This window comes from Sinohyriopsis cumingii, chromosome 6 (assembly GCF_028554795.1).
Source record: "Sinohyriopsis cumingii isolate HCF-2022 chromosome 6, ASM2855479v2, whole genome shotgun sequence".
Taxonomy (NCBI): Eukaryota; Metazoa; Mollusca; class Bivalvia; order Unionida; family Unionidae; genus Sinohyriopsis; species Sinohyriopsis cumingii.
The window spans coordinates 89,622,912-89,644,968 of NC_142966.1; the positions used below are offsets into that span (position 1 = coordinate 89,622,912).

At 35.6% G+C, this 22,057-nt stretch overlaps 1 protein-coding gene across 1 annotated transcript in view; it reads right to left on the minus strand.

Moving 5' to 3' along the window:
• Positions 1–10,907: 10,907 nt before the first annotated feature.
• The window catches only part of LOC149797412 (minichromosome maintenance domain-containing protein 2-like), a 144,396-nt gene continuing 133,246 nt past the window's right edge, over positions 10,908–22,057 (minus strand). Inside the window, exons 20-21 of the mRNA XM_089962202.1 lie at positions 21,352–21,425; positions 10,908–11,631 (exon numbers count right to left, since the gene is read on the minus strand). Of these exons, the coding sequence (XP_089818328.1) occupies positions 11,563–11,631; positions 21,352–21,425 (143 nt within the window). The 3' untranslated portion in view covers positions 10,908–11,562. The remainder of the gene's footprint in view (positions 11,632–21,351; positions 21,426–22,057) is intronic.

Below are 22,057 nucleotides of genomic sequence, written 5' to 3' on the forward strand. Positions count from 1 at the left end.
GTTATTAATTTTTCATTATTCAATTTCAAATTTGTACTCTCGTCCAATTTTCGGTCATTTAATTTTGCATAAATATGTTGAAAACTAGTCTTTCGGCTTTGTTAATTTATTGATCAATATAATTAACAATATAAATACGCTTTTTTTTTTTATTTGACTTCGCATGGTTTGTGTGACTTTGTTAGGCTTTGTCGGGCTTTGACAGGCTTAGCAGTATTTAGAAGGACCCATAATAACTTCGAAAGAATCACCTATTATCTGCACGTACGGCGGAAGGCATCATGGAGCCGTCGGCATAGAGGGCCATTTTAAATCGATGACCGAAAATATTCACAGATAAAATAGAAGCAATGAGGCGATCACGTATACAATGACGAAAAATTGTGGGTGGATATTTATCCATGCTGTTTTGTTCGGTGCGAGCAGCTCTCCCTGGTATTTCAGTGAAAGCAACCTCGGCTGCCCTCAAATCGGCAGAAGCTGGAACCAATGGAGCGGCCTCTGCAGCTGGAACTGTTGTTGAACAAAAAATAGCCAGCACAATCATGTCCGTGCCATCACCGACAACGTTGTCAACAGCAAGAAAACTCAGTTATCCGATCTTTCCAAGCAGGCAAAACAATTTCGTAAGAAAACTGTGACGGCACTCAGCGCAATGGAGACAACTAAAATGCAGACAGCAGAATTGTGTGTGATGGTGACTTAGTGTCATTGCTCTGTATAAATAATATACCATTGTAGGGACTGACATCAACATGAGCCGATAAGACCTTCACGTGGACATAAATCTGTGTGTGGAAGAATGTAAATGCTGCTCCGAGAGACAAATTCTCGATGGTACCTTTGACATCCATGTGCTGATCGGAAAACTTCCAAGGCTCCATGGCAGATGGATGTTTCCAATACATAAATATACCGGACCATGGAATCCCTTAGAACAGCAACTGGATGAAAACGATCAGCCACTGCCCGGTCAAGCGCCCTACAACGGCGTAGATGCCATCGTGATGCAACATGACATCTGTTACAGAGAATACCCAACGACAAAGTAAGATGTGATCGAGTCATGCTGAAGGACTTAAGAGAACTCTAGCCGAAAATTCGCAGAGAGCGTGTATATCGAGCTCTTGTGCAGGGCATCATAGGAGCTAAACATAAATAGGCATAGGCATGCCAGGTAAAATGAAAAAGTCAGCTGCAGATCTTTCAAAACTGAGTTATCTGAAGAACTGCATAAACCAGCGTGCAAGCATTTTCCACGATGCAAAGTCATCATGGTAGCGGCAGACAATATATGGTCAGCAGATCTTGTCGATATGAGAGAATACAGCGCGTACAACAATCATTTTAAATATATCATGATGGTCATTGGTGTGTTCAGCAAATACAAATGGATAGTTCCTCTGAAAAACAAAAATGAAAATTATATTGTTAAAGCGTTTGAGAGCATTGTAGTTGCACGAAAGCCCAATAAATTATAGGCAGATCATTTTAGTGAATTTATAACAAATTCATCTCAGATTGGCTTAGAAAAGTAATATCTTGTACAGCACACACAATCAAATCAAAGGGACCATCACAGAGCAGTCTAACAGAACTCTCAAAATCGCATGTGTAAGAGATTTACCAACGATAACACCAACTGACACATAGATTTCTTTTGCCATAAATTGTTGGCCAATACAATCATACATGGCACAGAGCATTAAAATGTCACTCCCACGGTGGTATCTTTGCTGACAAAAAAAACAACAGGTCACAGATGCTTTATTTTTTGGATCCAAATTCAAAGTAGGTGACCAAAAAGATACATTCAAAACGGGATACACCCTAACTGGACTGAAGAAATCTTCATCATTAATACCATTAAAAAGCCCATTCCGGTCACGTACGTGCTCAAAGAGTCCTCGATAGCGCCCATATATGGATCTTATTACTAGCAGGAATTACGGAAAACAAAACAAAACCTCTTCAGAGTCGAAAAAGTCACCTCCATCAAAGGAAGAAAAAAAAATGCTTGTCAAATGGTTTGGTTATCCTGGACAGTCTTTGACACCATTGTCTCGTGTGTTCCACTGCTCCTGAGATGACAACACCTCTGAAATCATCTTATCATACCAGATAGTATTACACTTAGCTGCTTGCTTGTGAAGACCGATCATCTCAAAATACATTTGAACACATACATGTACTCAAATTTTATAAATTTCACATGGCCCACCAGCTGAACTCGAGTGACTCTCTTTAGCAACTGATAAAACTGATCTCGCTCCAGCGCTGACAAATTAAAATGTTTTAGCTTATTTTTTATGCAATACTGCTGCTTGTAATGCTACACCAAACGCATCAGACTATGACTGCACCGCACCCAATCGTCGTTCACGTACTCAACATCGTTCTCCCCACAATAAATCATCTCAGGAACAAACTCAAATCCTTAATCGCATATGCTATAACCTCCTTTGCATGCTTCAACCACTCCTTGTACTCGGCTTCACTTAAGTTCACTATTGGGAAACTACCGTGAACATCTGCATCATAACCTTTTTGATCACTTCTCCAAGCCCACATGAAAGATCCGTCTTCGCTATATCTCAATCATATCTACAATTGAGCTAATGTAGTGTGCCAAAACCCCATAACTTCATAGTAGTATAGATCCATTGGGGATTCACTTACCGGTACCTAGCTGTCGCATGGAGCTAGGTGAGCCAGAACACCCATTTTTCTACATTGGAGTGACCCTGGCCCAGAACCACCATTTCTGTATCCAAAACACCCATTTTTTTCTCTGCGTGAGCCATCTCAATGAACTTGAAAATGTGGTCCAGAACCCACATTTCCATATACTACTCTCGTCTGCTCCTAAACAAAGGACGTGTAATAACATAATCGAGCATGTGCACAAAGAACCGAACATATAAACTTCGATGAGTGACAGACACATTTCATAAGAAAAGTAATTGATCTAAATTAATAGATTACCATGATCATCACAGAAAAGTGACTGAACATGTATGTCCCCATTTTCAGGCACTATATTAATGAAGAGTACTGTCTCTACTTTGGAGAAAGTGGGCACATGACACAGGTATGTCATCATAGCAAACAGATTGAGTGCTTCTGATGCCATAAATTTGGATACAAACAAAGACTCTCTCAATCGTTGTATTTTACATACTAGGAAGCTGGCAAAGAGGAGAATGCCAGTGCTTCATTTATGACAAATCTAGATGTACCTAGTGAGACTCTTGACTATAACTATTCAGTGAGTCACATTTGTAAATGCAAAAGGTAACAGATTTTCAGGGTCTGTATGTGACTCTGAAGATGCTAATATATATGAACGTTTAAATATGGATATAGGATGTCAGAATGATAAAAGTTAGTATGGTGACAATCTCAGTGAGTACCCCATTGCATCATGACATACACATAATTAATATGAAACTAAATACAAAAGGTTTTAACACAGGTCACTTAAATGTACAAGGTATAGTGGGAAAAATAGACCAGATTAAGTTAATTCTGTCTTCCAAGGAAAATAATGCAAAATCATTCCTACTTGGTTTCATTTATGGGCCACCTTCCTCCAAAGCAAATTGGAATTATAACTTTTTGAAACAAATGGAAAATGTTCTTGCACAGGAGAAAGAAACATATATTCTCAGCAATATAAATAAGGACCTTCTCAATACTCAAATAAGGAACAACTGGATGGAATTTATTGAATCATTAGGCCTAGTCCAGCTGGTAAATGAGCCCACAAGGGTAACATAAAAATCAAGCACTCCTATTGATCACATTTATACCAACCTAATAGGCAATGTGGCTTGTGTTAATGTACTGAATATTATAGGTCTTAGTGACCACAATCCTACTTCTTTTTTCTTTTACAAGAAAGGTTAAATACAAGAGAAATAAGAAAAATACGCACAAAACGATCACTTACAGACTGTTCAAAATTTTAATGAATAACAATTTCTCAATGAAATATATAAAGTTCCATGGAATATAATACCAAAATTTGGATGATATAGATGAAGCTCTGAGGGTGTGACTGACTTATTTATGGATGTAGTCTCTAAGCATGCACCACTGAAAGTATATCGAGTAAAGAATGAAATCCAACCTAATTGGCTTACTACTGAAATCCTAGATACTATGAAAACACAAGACCAATTCAAGGCTATGGGAAACCATGCACAATATAATGCATGGAGAAATAAAATAACAAGTATGATTAAAAAAGCTAAAAAAAACTTATTATCAATCATCGCTTGGAAACAAAAACAGCAACACAAACTCCATTTGGAAAGTCTTCAGTAACCTCACTGGAAGAACACACAAAGCTCATACAAATAGAATTCGCTCACTTCTGGTAAATGACACCATAGTCACTAATGACACTGACATTGCTAATGTTTTCAATTATTTTTTCACCAACATTACCACAAAATTAAAAGAACCAGTGATAGAAAATAACTTTAATGAACTGAAAAAGTTCTGCAGCAGCAAAATCTCTAAGGTGGTATGTTTCACTTTTCCACCAGTATCAAAAAACTTTGTTAAAAAATGTATGTGAACTACAGGACTTAATCAGTATGATCCATGACTCCTTTAATATTCTGCCTCTGCTATTTTAGATAGCATAACATTCACAATCAATCTGAGTATTGCAACCTCATTACTCCACAAAATATGGAAAACTGCAAAAGTAACTCCTATTCACATATCTGGTTCTAAGGATGATGCTGATAACTACCGACCAATCTCAATACTTTGACCAAACTTGTCAAAATTGATTGAAAAACATGTCCATCACTCATTTATGGCATATTTAACCAAACACTTGCTGTTGCACCCTAATCAATCAGGCTTTAGACAGAAACATGCATGTGAGACTGCCTTGCTCTCTCTCTAACTGATAAATGGCTTCAAGCACTTGACCAAGAAAGAATAATAGGATCTGTATTGGTAGATTTCAGGAAAGCTTTTGACATGGTGGATCATGAAATCCTTTTGAAGAAACTGAAAATCTACCATTGTGATGAAAACACAGTTAGATGGTTTACTTCATACCTAAGTGAGAGAACAGAACATGTTTATATAAATAATGTTCTGTCTGAACCTGGAACAATTAGATATGGAGTACCACAAGGCTCAATTCTAGGTCCACTACTATTTATTTATTAATGACCTACCACTTTTACTAAGGGACTCAATATCATCTACACATCTCTATGCAGATGACACAACATTGTCAGACATCTAAAACACAAAGCGTGAACTAGAAATTTTCTTACAGAATACCCTAAACAAACTGGACAACTGGTGCACATGCAATGGCATGGTGGTAAATCCTGGCAATACTAAAATATTATTGATCTCAACATGGCAAAAAAGAACAAATCTTGATAGTGATGAACTATGTCTGACATGGAAGGATAAAAATTTGCAAATGGTCTGTCATGATAGACTACTTGGTGTTCTAGTAGATAATAACCTATCATGGACTGAACATATCAAACATATCGGTAAAAAAAGTCAATTCAAGTTTATGGCTACTCCACAGGATAAGACATTTTCTCCTTGAAAGGCACAGAAAATTATTTTATAACAGTTACATACAACCCTATTTAGACTACTGTAATATAGTATGGGGTAATTAAAATAATAAAAATATAACAAAGCTGGCACATCTTCAAAAATGAGCATTTGGGCTAATATCAATCCAGAAAAAAAGCAAGGAAAATGTATCTGGTAAGTTAAAAATATTACCTATTAAAGACCGAATCTGTTTCAGAAAAGCCAATTAATTAATGTACAGGATATCCAATAACAGTGCTACTGAATATTTACAATCACTATTCCAGTATAGGGTAAGTGGCAATACTCCCCACCTGCAAACCATGTCTACCAAACAGTATAAAATTCCCAAACTACATAACGAATTATTTAAAAAAGTTTCCAATACTCTGGAACTTTGCTCTGGAATAGTATTCCAGTTGAGATTAGAAATGCCCACTCTATTTCCTTCTTCCAAACCCAATATATCCAGTGGCTTCAGAGATGCAGCTAAAATAAATAAATTCCGTTGTATGAGAGCCTCAAGGAAAATGAGTTCTTAGCTAATTGTGTTACCCTCTTTAAATAGTCATTATTGTTATTATTATTATTATCATTATTATTATTATTACAGTGCTGAATACAATGAAAACACATTAAATCTTAAACATTTTGATAACATCATTTGATCTTATCCCCTGAGAGAAAAGTCCATTTTGGTTGTGAATATCCTTTGAGATTATCACTCTACTGTTTCGAATGTCTAGAATCAATGATGTAATTGTCACATGGGCTAACATGAGGCACTTCCTAAAGATTGAACTAAAACTCAAAACCAAAGTGCTAGAGTTATCTGGGTGGTGGCTTCTTAGCATTGGTCTTTCTGTATATTCTTTTACTAAGAAAATAATATTTTCGATTGCAGCCCATGGAAACTAGTCGTAGTCATCATGCTCTACATCATTTAAAAATGTAAGGGGATTTTTCCTCTCCCTGAATTGTCATCTTCTTTGATTTACCTGCTTGTGTGTCTCAAAAATGAAGAACTCCGCCTTTATGAAAATGTACAGATTTTTTCTCACTTAAGCCTAATTTGTACCTGCCATAAAGTTATGTAAAAATTCAAGAAAAACATATGGAATAACTTAAAAAATTCTCCTTAGTGAAATACCTGCCCTTGCATATAAAGATTGTACATAAAAACTTATGGAAATATTTGGCTTGTCATTTCGTGAAACCTGGCACAGAAGTTATTAACTGTGCCACACCCAATTGTGAGCACTAGCTTACCAACATCATGGACACTGGGACGTCTTGCACATTGATGCATTCACTTATTGAAGACATCAATGGTGTATATGAAGAAGAGTTCTGAAGCACTTAACATGGTAAGTGAAATCAATGGAGCCTGTTATTGCTAATACAACCCAAGTGTCACCTTGAAGATGACAATGTCATCAATGAAATCAGAATTTCATCTAGTCTTTCCAATGCCAATCACTGTGGAGAAATCACGCACACTCGAGATCACAATTAGCACAATTATGTGTTTATCATAATACTCTAGACTTCCCTGCAAATAACTCGGTTGTAGTTTATGTTTTTTTGTCAGATAATGGAACCACCTGAAGCATTGGTGAACTTGAAAATTAGCATACATGTTCACTCAGCTCTGTCATTTCGTTCAAATTTCCAGTGCTTGATATTGTACGTTCATCGTTGAAAACAGTTTTTGGTTGGCCTGAACATATTAAGCCTCCAGATGATAAACAAATCCCACTTGCAGGACACAAGGTACCAGTTAAACTATCACGCCATACATTTTTAAGATCGCCACCATGACACAGGTTAATCGATGTCAGTTATGATGCCTCAGCATTGACAATGCAAGCATTGCAGAGTTTTATATTGTTTGGGTTTGCCCTGACTGATGGCCTATGTTTTCATTCCATGATGATGGCAACAGACTAAACGCAAAACACTGTTAGAGAATAATTCTCATAGCAAACAAGTACCCAACAAGAGTACACCACAGCACCTGTTTGTAGCATTTCAACTCCTGGCAAATATGAACACTGAAACAGCAAGTTCGATGATATTTTCACAACTGGCAGTAACTGAGGTCTAGCTGAGGCATAAAGAGTCAACAAGAAGCCATTGGCTGTTGAAACACCAACAAGAACATGTACCTGATTACTTTAATCTTGAGCTTCTAGAAGTGGTCAGTCTGTGATAGACATGCTCTTCAAAGCATGTGTAGCAAAACCCAGTAAACACTGAGAATAGATGCACTGTCATGATTCTCTCTGACAAGAATCTGTTGCTGCAGGGTTTGAGTGGCTGAATGAGGCCCATTAATGCCCCATTGGAAAATTCATTGGATCATAACTTAACTTGAAATGTTTTCAAATAAAATGGCACATCTGCATAAACATGCCATGCTGAGCCAAGGCCAACTCAAAAATATCTCAGTCGCAATGAAATGCAAACTGGTGTTTATTTGAAACTTTGTTGGCAGCTGAGATGGTTCTGAAAAAGGTGATGGAAGGACGTATAGAAAAGAAAGGCCTTCAGGTAATCTGGAGTCAAAGGATCCTGAGTGGAAGTGGTCTTCAGTTGTGGCCTCACTGTCAATGAAAGGAATGCTTTTCATGCATCCATGTACTAATTTTGATTTAATCACGATGAAAAAGTCAAATATTTATAAGGGATCTTTTCACAGAATGAACTTACCTCGATGGTTCCCCATATGATGGAAATTGGAATTGCTAACCTAGTTTCAACAACAGTACCTGGAACACACTGGGTTACATACATGGCGAGACCTGAACATCCTTTGTATTTTGACTTGTATTGGCTTGCACTGCTACATCAAGTGGATTATTTTATGCAGGGCGGCGGATGGCAACCTCTGTATTATTCAACTCTGTCGTTGAAAACTAGGCTGGACGGTCCAATATGCAGTCATCATGTGGTTCAATGGCCACTTTTCCTTTTGGGGATAATGGGAGTGTACCAGAAGCAACAACGAACAGCTTATGGGCATTTCACAGCAACTACCGTTGATGAATTATAGTTGAGGTGGGCAACAATATTTTAGACTGAATATTTGACAATGGGTTCTCATATGAAACTGGTGTGGAAAGTGACAACAAACATGAGAGAGAGAGAGAAAGAGCAAGTACTTTGCCACTGAAATGTTGTGTTGAAAGTTGAAGAATTCTGGATATGTGCAGAGAACATTAACCCATGTTTAATTCCAAAGAGACATTCTATAATGTAAATCATCTAAAATGCCAAAATTAGCCCAAATCCATTTCAGCTTCAGAGTTTCAAAAATATGGTCTGCAGAATTATTTTTTATAAGGAGCAAGTTTAAGTGGATGGACTTTTAATTTGTCTTACTGAGAAATAAAATTTGTTTAGTAAATCGGAGGACAAAATTATCTTACTTTAAAAAATTTGTTTAGATTCTTAATTATGAAGTTTATCTTAACAGACATTAAAATTCTATACTGTGCATTTTTATATGCAGACTTTAAACTAATCTGCAGGGGTTCTCATGCATCACTGCTTTACAAGTGTGCAAATTCATAATGATTGCATGATTTGTGCACTCATTTGCCCTTTCAGCATCTCTGCTTTTTATTAAGGGAACAGTATTTATTTAAGAGCTTTGTCCTTATTTCCCAATTTCCACGATAATTTCTTTGTAATATATTTGTTAATAAAACAGCAAATAAATGCTGACTAATTCAAACACTGACCATTACAAGGTAACTGTGCCCAGCTAATTAGTATTTTTATCTCTATAATTATGACAATCCATCAAGATTTTATGTCTAAAAATCACAAACAAATCCATTAAAAACAAAAACAAATCAGCATTAAAAGATAGGAATATACGTAAATGCTACTTATAATTCATTAAAATATCACGAAAGCAATTTTATCACAGGATTTATTTGGTATATCACAACAGTCATTTTGATAAATGCATATATTTTCAATAAAAGATTTTAAAGAGTATACACCATGAATCAAAAACAATATGGTAAATCCCTACATATAATGAAGTCGAGCAATATATTATAAATCTGACAAAATGCAGTAATACTTCAATAACAGTGAAGAACTTTAATCACTCAGATGCCTGGTATCAGTAAAAACACAAGCTTGGTCATGGCTTAAGTCTCCAAATTTTTCATATTCATTACTTTCAAAACTTCAGCATCACTTGAATACTATAACGCTCAAAGCTTGGGCCAAATTCCAATCAGCACACAGATTCTTTATAATGAATACAACTAGGAGAACGGAGTGGAATGATTCACATCCAAGTTAATCCACAAAATTAGCTGACCAATGCAATTAAGGTCTACTGGGAGATAACTCATCATTAAAAAGACAAGATTGTTTTGAAAATGTAGGTTTTTCTTGTAATAAAACTGATTCTAATTATGTAATACTTATCTGATATTATTGCATTGCTAGGACTGGTGTCAGGAAAAGATGTAGCAATACAATAATAGGAAGTAATGTGTAAATGCTATAAAAATAAAATTTGATGTTATCCTATGCACATTAATTTACATACTGCTATGAAGGTGATTACAAGTGTTGGGGTTCTATTGCATAAAATCCAATGTTATCTTTAACTGAAAAAGTTTCAGAAAAAAAAGAGAAAAGTACTCCTTGTACATACAAACCATAGAGTAGATGCCAAATTACTAATCTGTTTCTCTTGGGGCCCCGAGTGGCCGAGTGGTCTAAAGTGCTCTCCGTTACAGATCACTGCCATCTCACCTCTGTCTGCATGGGTTTGAGTCTAGGATTCGGCCAATGTGGGCATGTGAGAAAGCTTGCCAGTAGCTTCTTGTGGGTCAGTGGTTCTTCCCGGGTTCTTCCTCCACCATTAATACTGGCCGCCATGCATAGCCTATCGTGTGCTGAAAAATGGCATTAAACCCCACAACAACAACGACTAATCTGTTTCTCAATGATGGCCTGATATGTTTCATCCATAATCTCATTTCCCTATCTTACTTTCTCTACATCCATCATTTCTGTGTCTGTGTCTCTCTTTTGTTGATTATTGTTTAACCATCAATTAGCCATGTTAATAGTGAAGAACTTTTAGCAATGCATCGGTTTTACTGGTGACCTAAATATTTCAAACAAACCAAAATTTTCAATTAAATTTGAGCTCCCATGGTACTTTAGGTGTTCAAGGTTTCACTGGTCAGTTTTTTATTCTGTCTTACAATGTACTTGAACAATGCCAATGTCATTTATGAGGTGATTAAATATGGAGACAACAGATTAAATACAAACTGCTCCACTGAATAGATTCTGTTCCCTCTGCAAGTTTCACAAAAAGGAAATACCTTATAAAAAAACACAAGCTGCTTTTGTTTTCTTTATGACTTTTAATTGTGTTCATTGCCTAAGAACTGAAGAATAAAGTTTCATCCTAATTATATCATTGGGAATAACCCCTCACATTTAATTTTACCAGTTTTTGCACTGAGAATGTTTTTCATAAAATAGACAGAATTACGCCAGCTGTGGAGTATAAATTCAACCAAACAATGTTGCATGATAATGATGAAGTTAATATTTGAATAAAAATACTTTATGGTAAATATTAAATTCAACTGGTATTTCAGATATTTGTTGTACAAGTTATACGTGAATGTGTACACAGCGAATATTCAAATATATAACTGTATACAGGCAACTGATATTCAAATAATAAAATCAGGTATTCATTTCAGCACTAGTATGATAATGACCTAAGTTGTTCCAGGACAGCAAGTAACTCTGTCCCATACATGTTATCTTGATATCTGAAGATATGAAGAAGCATCCAACTCAGGTCTGCACATTTAAATAGAGCAATTTAAGAGAACTGTAGTTACTAACACCACATTAAAAACTGTCACTTGTGCTTGCTTTTTTTGTCCTTCTTTCACTTAAAATCTAGTTCTGCCTTCATTCTTCAGAAGAGCTTGTGCAGAAGTGTAGTAGAGTACTGTGGAAGTGTCTCATCTCTTCGTCATTCTGGAATTAGATAAAAAGGTTCACATGTTAATGGTGGAAACAAGTAATGCATATTTACTGTAAGCTACATTGTCTGGATCTTTCATACATGACTCCGTAGTTTTAAAAATTCACAGCAGTATATTTGAAGCAAGACGAAAAAAAAAGAAAATGATTTGTTTGTAATGAACACCAGACCAAAAATTAAAAATCCAAAAGATTTTGAAAAGGTTGAAGATTTTTAAAATTTAATACAAACACATAAAAATCTAATCAAATCATCTATATTAGCCTATAAGTGCTCATGCCAAACTTCATTTTTGTAGCAAAAGTATAAGCAGTATATACGCATAAGAATGCAAATATGTCAATAAATTTTATTTGTCTATCTCAAGTGATTTTCACTTGATCATCTGAACAAGTTTTTTTTAAAAACAGTTCCAAATACAACCAGTTAAAAATAAGAGAAAAAAATGTTACAATGGGCTAAGATCAAAACATCTCATCTCCATGACAAGGCTAAAAAGACAAATTTCATCTATCTAACTCAGGTGATTATTGATTAATTCTGCTTGCAAGGTTTTAGACTAAAATAAAGTATTTTGTTCACACACACACATACAAAATCCGTTGAGAATTGAAAAATTGCAAAAATGGTCTGAAAATCCAATTAGATCATCTACATAACAATGCAAATATGACCTTTAAAATCAATTTGATTTTTTGGGCTTAAACAGCTTGTACAAAAAAATTGACCAATTTAAGTCAAAATTTTAAAAAAAATGTGTGTAAAATTTAAGTTTGCTTATGATAGACTGAAAATTAATTTGCTTATAATAGACTGAAAATTTTCTTATAATAGACTGAAAATGTAGCTGGGTCATGTCTTTATGAAAAAATACATGTTCAAATATGTACATCAAATTTAATCGGTCTACCTCACGTAATTTTTTTAATAAAGTGCTTATAAGCATTTTGTAAAAACAACAAACACAATTTCCAAAATGTGCATATAAAAATATAAGGTGACATTATATTGTAACGGGATAGAAACAAATAGAGTTTGCATCAAGAGAAAATACCAAACACAATGTATGTGAAGAAGTGTTATATGAAGTAGGCAAGTCTCAAAACTATCACCATGAATATTAATGTAACAATGAAATGGATAAAAAATATACAACACGTTTACTCTTATAATGAACTGCCTTACACACAATAACACAAAAAGCAAGATGAAACTAGACTCTTTTTACTGAATAGGAATAAAAGTTAATAAAAGAAAGTAGTTGTTACAATTCTTGATTTGCAAAAACAAGACAACGAAAAAATATGAGATTGTCCAATCATGCTTAGTCGAGTAGTCTGCACCTCAACATTTTCAACTATTTCCTCTACCTGAAAATGATAAGGTTATAGTGTTGCATCAATCAAGCATTAGTGACCTTAGCCTTGCTTAAATACAGCAGGGGTTGGTGGTGGCTTTTGCGAATGAAATCTGTCCCCAGAAGATATGCCGGAAATTTTCCAATTGCCCACACTACAGCCAGACAATTTGGTATAAACTTCCTATAAAATCCCTACAAAACCTAGAAACGAACAAGTTCACTTTGTGGAATCGTTTAAAACATTCCAGCATGACCGTTACATGTACACAAAAATGTTGTTCTCAAAGCTATCAACAATTACCAAACCTTTTAGTAATTTGTGCATAAAGTGGCAACAAGAGGCACTGACACCTACTAATCCAAATGACATTACCTTTGACTGGTATAGCCCCCCATCTGGGTCACAAATGCTGTAAGTGCATTGGACTCTTCAACGATGGGTACCTGCCAATATCCTATTATGAAATGTATTGGTGACCTGACAACTTCACAAATAGGCGATCCATATCTGGCACTGGTTCAACACCAAATACCGTGATATTATTCAACTGAAGAAAGTCGCTACAAAAATAGCTTGTCCCATGTTTTTCCTGACTAGGACCATGGGTGACACTCCCTTGTCCAGCATATTACTTCTTTACCCACCGCCTCTCGTGCATTAAAGGATACTGGATAACCTTTAACCCTAAATGAATCAGATATTTTCAACTGAATTTTTTAGTTCCACAAATGTCATACAACCTGGTCTGTCAGTGAAAACATCCATGTATTCTCCTAAGACAGTGTTGAGCAGATGACATTGATCTTTGATAAAATCTGCACTCACATTTATTTGTTTTACCCCTTTTCTGTTGGCACATTCTGGGGGAAGTTCTATTTCAGGATCTACTGCATGATCCTGAACAACTGCAGTTCAAACCCCTTTTCTACACCGTCTATAGGTCTCTTGACAAATTGATTAAGCATACTGGCATGAAATATATGCACCAACTTGCCATTCATGTCAATCTTTTAATCAATGTCATTTTAGCCTCCTTGACCTCATTGAGATATTTCCATTGAACTAATAACTTGTTTGTGGTAGTAGGAAGGAGCATTAGTGCTCTCCAACAATGAATTTTCTATTTTGCATTCTGCAATTGTAGTACTTTGCACACTTATGGCCAATTTGCCATAATTGTCATGTGCCATCAGACAAGTACTTTCAAGTCCAGCACGAGACTGGTAAGTAGCTTTTACTTCACTGTCTGTGCCAATATTTATCCAAAGTTCACATAGGATACTGATAGGACCTTGAATTGTCCTGCCATAGAAAAAAATCTAAGGGTGATAAACCCAGAATTTCTGGTGGTACTTCTAGATACATGAACAGAACTGCATTCAAAAAATGGTCCCAGTCTTGCAGTCGTTCTGCACACATTCATTGCAACATCTGTTTCAGTGTACCATTAACTTTCTCAACCACTGAATGTTATGGTGTCATAATCAGCTGCTTGGTGGAGAACAGTCTAATATTCTCACTCATAAGGTCGAAACTGAATTGGGCTCCACAATCCGAAAGGATTTCTTCTGGCATCCATACCCTGTTAAACATATCAATCAATGTTTTGGCCATCTGTTCTATTTCAAAACTTGGCAATGCTACAACTTCAGGGTACCTGGTTGCATAATCTACAAGGATAAGAATATACCTGTTTTTCTTATCAGTTACAGGTTGTATTGGTCCTATATTATCCACCAACACTCATTTAAATGGCATGTCTATTAACGGCATCAGTCCCAGGGGAACTTGTGTGACCCTTCCCTTGGATACAGTTTTCTGGAATACGTCTCAAGACAGACAAAGCTGTGTGATGTTGTATCAACATCAGGCCAGCAGAACTCAGCTAGCACTCTGCAGGTGACCTACCATGTTAAACTCATGCAACACCCTAAGTGCATGGGATCTGTATTTCTGAGGCACAACCAATATCTAATATTTCTTGCCCTTTGGTGTGGTAAACTCTATGGATTAACTCATTTCTCCATATGACTTTTGAACTGCACCAACCATTACCTGTCATGGTTGTGTTAAGACTACATTATCTTAAACTAAATAACAGAAAAAAGCAAAAACCAAGTTCTGTAAATAAATATATTCATATCTCTAGAATACAAAGTGAGAATTAAAAAAAGCCAAATATATTTAAATCTCTAGAATACAAAGTGAGAATTAAAATAATACATATATTTATATCTCTAGAATACAATGTGAGAATCAGTAATATCTAGTCTTGGCACAAGAATACATGGTAAACCCTATTCATTTACTTGGTTCTCCCAAAATAATTCTCCAGCAAATACTGAATTTCTTTTTTCAAACTTTCCTGTTAGAGAGGGTTCATCCTGTACAGATCCTGTTATACAGGTATGGAATCTACAATTTCAACATCATAGCAGATTTTCTTTGTTTGTGTAGGAGCATCTGGAAACAACTGCTCATATTCAAATAATAGCTGTTTTAGTCCACTCTTTTCTCTTGTTGAAGCAGATGTGAAAGCTTCTGATCCAGATTATTCAAATATTTCAGAATTCCAAAGATTAGTCACTCCAAAATAACTACAGTCCAATTGCATTCCATTATTTAAATCCTCACATTGTGGGACAAGTACAACTCATTGGACTACATGATTTAAAAATTAAACATGACTATCTCTATCAACATACTCCTTTAACATATTTATATGGCAAAGTTATTTTTGTTTTTGCCTCCCAGGACTATAAATAATTTAAGACACTTAATTTCTTTTCAATTGCCTAAGGACCATAATACATGCATTTAGCCTGAAGAGGATTTGTAGGTACGGGCATCAGAGCCAGAACTCGACCACTCGAGTAGCCTAGTGTTTAGAACATCTGCCTCTGATACAGGAGGTCACTGGTTAAAACCCTGGCTAAATCATACCAAAGACTTATAAAAATGATACTAACAGCTGCCTCGCTAGGTGCTCAGCATTAAGAGGTTAGTGTTAGGACTGGTTGTTCTGGTGTCTGGATAATGTGACTGGGTGGGACATGATGCTACATCTCAATGACATGATGCCCCAGTGCTGGACATCAATATAATCTACCACACTGCACACATCGTAGCAATAAGACTGAAAAATCGTTAAAGCTATGTAAAAATCCAACATACAGACACAGCCAGAACTGTCACCAGGCTGAACACTCCTTTCCTTTGTATTTTTGACATACCTTAATTTCATTTTTGATGGAGTAGAAAGGAGAGTAATTCTTGCAACTTCACAAGCCTTTGACAACTTATATTTGAAATAAGAAACAGTGAAGAAGATTAATTTTTGAAACATCAGTTGAAAGAAGTTTCTCTTTTAATAGCTTCAATGGTCCATGGACAGTATGTTCAAAAATTAGTTGAAAAGGACTAAATCTTAATGAATTTTGAACAGATTTTCTAACAGCAAACAAGAGTAAATGAACACCATAGGTCCCAATTTTTTCCAGTATCAAAGCAGTACAACTGAATCATATTTTTCCAATTTTAATGAAATCTTTCTGAAGCCCATTGGCTTTCAAGCTGTTAGGCAGAATACATAAATTGCTGGATGCCTAATTCATACATAAGTTGCTGGAAAATTTCAGAAATAAAATTTTACCCTTGGTCAGACTGGACATATTTGGGCCAAATTGCAATAAAAAAACTTTATTAAAGCTTTTACTTATGGTTATAGCTGTAATATTTTTCAAAGGAATTGCCTCTGGAAATCTTGTGGACACACACTTTATGGTCAATAAGTGTTGATTGCCTGACTTGGTTTTAGGTATGGGACCGACATTCTATCATTATTCTGCTAAATGGTTCATTAAAGGAAGAGGCTGCAGACAAGCCTTGCTTATCTTCTGATAACCATTTGATAAGTGACAAGAATTTTAGTATTTACAACATCACTAAATTTTCGGCCAATAAAAATGATTCTGAATCTTGAGATAAGTCTTATAGACCCCTGAATTTCCAGCCAAAGGAGTTTCATGGGCTAAACTAAAACATTTCTGCCTGTATGACTTAGGAACAACAATCTGATAGCTCAATGACCAATCATAACCAGCGGGTACCTCAGGTGGTCTCCATTGCCTCACAATGTCCCCATATTTAATAAAATAACAAACAGTTATGGCTTTAGTTCTGCTAATAGCCCTCTGAAACTAATGGGTGATCTCAGGATCTTGTCCCTTTTCGACAATGAGTGTCATTTATCGCCTTGATTAGAATAAAGAGAATGTATAGTAAAAAGAGGAGCAGGGTAGTCAATAGCTCTTCACTTATCCATACCAGTAAAAAAAGTGGCCTCTTTAAAAGCCTGACCAATACATGTGTCAGCTAAAGGAATAATTTCTTAACATCATTCTCGAGAGCTTTCTTTACCACGACTCTAGCAACTCCACAAACTGGGTAAAAATCAGGGATTCTGTTTTTATTAGGATTGGCTTTCTGATCCAAGCAATGTCTGTTACAAGTGGATTAACCACAATCTTATCTCCCACTAGGTCTGTGACTAGTAAAATACTGAAAATCCTTGATGGGTTAAGATGTCACTGCACCGACTTTCTTGGGTCCTAAAGACCAATGCTAAAATTACACAATGAAGAGGATCACAAAAATGCAGCACTCTACTCCCTGAATATGAAGACTTTTATTAGAAGACTTCTCAGATAAAGGAAAAATACCTGATAATCAAAGATTCTGAGAAATTCCTGTATCATATATAATTTTATTTGGGACAGGATTGGCAAAATCACCAATTAGTGATATAGAACCTTTCGTGAGTGGTTCATAATTCTCCATAATAAAATCAGACTGGGGTTTGTTAGACCCAACAAATGTATTATTTTCAATACATTACTGTGACCTTGACCACTTAGAATTAAGGCACTGGAATAGATCTATCTTGATTTTGTTGCTTATTTTCAATCTGTAGCAATTGGAAATCATGCACCCTTTCTTCTAACAACTGGTCCAAGTAGGAGGAGATAATGATTTCTGATTTGTCTTATCAGAAACTTAATTCCTAAAACTTGTGCCAGATTAAGATCTGGAAGTGCTCATATGTGACTGGAATGGCTTTGTACCAAAAATATGCAAAGTGGAAGACTTACTGACAGAAGAATTTGTGTCAGTCAAGGAATAACCTCAGCTGTACGAGTAGCATTTTCTAATGTACTGACATTATGCTCATCAAGGTAGGACTTGCCATTACTGCGGGTGCAATTCTTTAACTTTTCAATTAATACTAGTTTTCTGAGGGTATGGTATTAACATTCTTGAGCACCAACTATCAAAGAATTGCTCTTTTTCTTTAGCAAATTCAACACAAGTCTGTCCAGTTTCTTTTTTACAGTTCCTAAACTTCTGCCAATATGCTTCAGGCACCAGCTCTTAACCTTTCAAGATGCATTCCATAACTACATCATAATCAGCACTTTGTTGTACTGACAGTGAAGTGTAGACTTCAGCCTTTTTCAAAATCTCTAACCCTTCCTAGCTAGGATTTAAAATAAAGTTCTCTATTTTAGATGACATTCTGAAAGCTTGTTGGATTTACTATAAATTTCTCAAATATCTGAAATTAAAATACTTGTGACTGAGAAAATGAGCCCCTAATTTTCTGTTATGACTCTATGGTCTCAAGCATATTAACAGAAAAGAGCACAAATAAACAAGTTTAACAGATAATTTATTTCCTTAGAATACAAAGTGAAATATCAAAAAGAACTCAGAGTATTGTGAATTCAATCTGAAATATTTCTTAAAGTTCTGTCACAAGTCTAAGTGTATGAAGTTCCAATTGAAATCCGTTGGTATTCCAAATTAATTCCAGTACTAAATGTGTTGATACACATGTAGTCTCCATAGTGCTAATGTGCCAGTGCCTGGTTTGTGATGATGTGCAAATAGTATTTTGAGATATCACAATAATATAATCTGAATTGTTCTTGTCTGAATTTGCTATAATTCCCAATTAATGTTTGAGTCCAAAACTATCAATGATAATAATTTGAATAAACAAATCAAAAACTGAACATAATATGAATGATTCTGCTCCAGATGTTACTGCGAAAATGAGGAAATTTTAGAAAAACAAGATTATTTACACCTGTACTTGACCTAAGTAGCAGTTACACATTTTCTGAAAATACTGTCATTTAATGCAATTTTCCATTCTAGAAGATTCCAGGGTCAGAATCAAGACTGTATCTTTGAACTCAAGTTCAGATAAACACATTTACATTAATGATGATCTGAACATTTAATCCACTTCACTGAGAACATTTAAGCAATATATTCTGTTTACAAAATAAATGTCCCTGTTCTGGTAAACAATAAACTTGATTCTGGACAAAATCAAGTACAAAATACAAATGTATATAACATATAATCGTAAAGAAAAGCCAACAATATACATGACAACTCGTACCCCTGCTTCAGGGAAAAACATGTATCAAGTGATTGAATACCATGTTTGACCTAGTGTATTGGAGTCAACTCTCTATATCAACGGCTATGTAAAGGTCCCTTCCTTTTAAGACATTTTGCATGTTTAGGACCTTATTTGTTACATCTATAGCATTGTATACCCTGATGATCCATATCCTTACCCGACATACATGCATCAGCTGATTTTACGGACTCTCTTGGCATTGGTCCCATAGACTGGTCTCCAGACTTATACTTTTTTAACACCATGTTCTGGGTTCCACCATGAGCCTTGGCAAAGTAATCTATTTGCTTAGCCATATCTTGAACATTTGAAAGACTTTCTTTTTCAGAAACTGGTTAGATTCCTGAGCAACTGAAACTAACAATTGATCTCTCAGCAAAAAATCAATGAACCCTTCAAATGTCTTCTGTATTTAATACTGCATTCAATCTATCATTGGAAATAATTCACTGTTCTACAAGGAATTGGCCAAAGATGTCCCCCTTCTCCAGTTTACTGTTCCCGAATTTTTTGTGAAAACCCTATTCAGTCAGCTCATAACTTTTCAGAAGTTCATCTCTCAAAGTGTCATAATCAAGCACATTGTCTCTATGGAGTGGCTAGTATACATCCAGCACATTACTTTTTAATAAAGCACTAAGATGCACAGCTTGATCTTCTCGTCTCCACTTCTGATTTGTGGCATGTTGCTTAAACCAATGGAGTTAACTATCCATGTCAGTCCTGTTCTCTTTTACTAGCAGTAATAACTCTACTTGTCTATCATATCCTCTTTGATTATTTCTCTCCTCTGCCTCTAATCTCCAATCTTGCCTGCTTGTCTACTTTTACCCTTCTTTCCTCAGCTTCCCTTTCTAATGACATGTTTTAATTTTCTAATTAGAGGGCCCCGAGTGGTCTAAAGCGCTCTCTGTTATGGATCACTGCCATCTCACCTGTCTGTGTGTGTTCGAGTCTCGGATTCAGCTAATGTGGGTATGTGAGTAAGCTTGCCTGTAGCTTCTCATGGGTCGGTGGTTATTTCCGGGGTTTTCCCCGAGTTCTTCCTCCACCATTAATACTGGCTGCCATATACAGCTTATCATGTGCTGAAAAATGATGTTAAACCCTACAACAACAACAACTTTTCTAATTATACCTTATTTCCTCAGCTACCATTTCTAATGGCCTCTTTTTATTTTGTAACTCCTTTATTCCTGTTCAAGTTACTTTGCCATTTCAACATTTCTTTCCTCAGCTTCTGTTTCTAAAGCCATTTTATTTCTCTTGTGCTTCCCTTTCTAATTCCATTTTTACTCTTTTGGCTTCACTTTCCATTGTTTTTTCATTCCTCTCATGGGCTTCCTTTTACTGAATAAATTTTCATAAACTTTCTCCCTCATATAGCAGTTGTTTATCCAAATTAACCAAGTCCTTAACAGAAGACATGAATGTTATCCAATAAGGTCACATATGTAAACAGATTTGTATATATTAGGACCTTATCTTCTTGATCAATGCAACAAAATCAAAATTATATATTTTCTTGCTTTCTTGCAATATTCTGTCATACACACACAGATAGACATACAGACAGACAGACAGACAGATAGATAGACAGATAGACAGATGGATAATTTAGTCTGGTTTGGCATGAGTTATCTTGCTGACAATAGTGACAGATGTTAGATAGATGGACAGCACAATACCAATATGTCTGCCACCCATGATGGGAGAGACATAGTTGTAATTCCTTTTTGGCCATTTAATATGTTTGCCAGTTTCACAAGCATGCAATATGTGAATTAAGTAAACACAGTAATATTGTGCTGACATGTAATGCAAAGTTAACGGCTTTTTTTTAGTACAAATATACTCACCCCAGGGCCCAAATAATGATCAACCTCCACTGATGTCAAATGTGGCATTGGCTGTACATTTAGAACAGAGATGCCTGAAAAAGAAGGATATTAATAGTGCTAACTTTGCTATAAACCACCAATCAAAAATAATGCAAATATCATTACTTTTCAATCTGAAATAGCACACTGCAGCAATTTGACCAATCAACACTATGTCTCCAGGAATCACCTGTTATTTTCAATGCTTAAATTTCCAATGGTACAAATTTCATTTGAACCAGATTTTAGCATAATGTATGAGCATCAATAGGTAATGTACAAATCTGTGTTCATGATCTTAACTGAACACACAGAATATCTTTACAAAATAAAAACATGCATACAAGTACTATATAACATGTCACTTTTAAAGGATATGAATGTCACAAAAGACATTACATAACTGGTTATGTGATATCACTTATACTGTCAGCTCCTCTCTTGTACGAGTATTTAGTAGTGTTGTAATTGTTGCTGTTGCTGCTGCTGACAAAACATTCTCTACCCAACATTTTATTCTGAACAAACACTTTTTCTGTACATGGAGAGAGAGAGAGACTAAGTTGTAATTTGAAGCTTGTTAGTCTAAAGAATAAAGGGAAAACTGTAGCCTTCCACTGCCATTCTCACATCTGTATATAACTTGTAACATACACATTATATGAGCAGATCTTTATTTAACCTG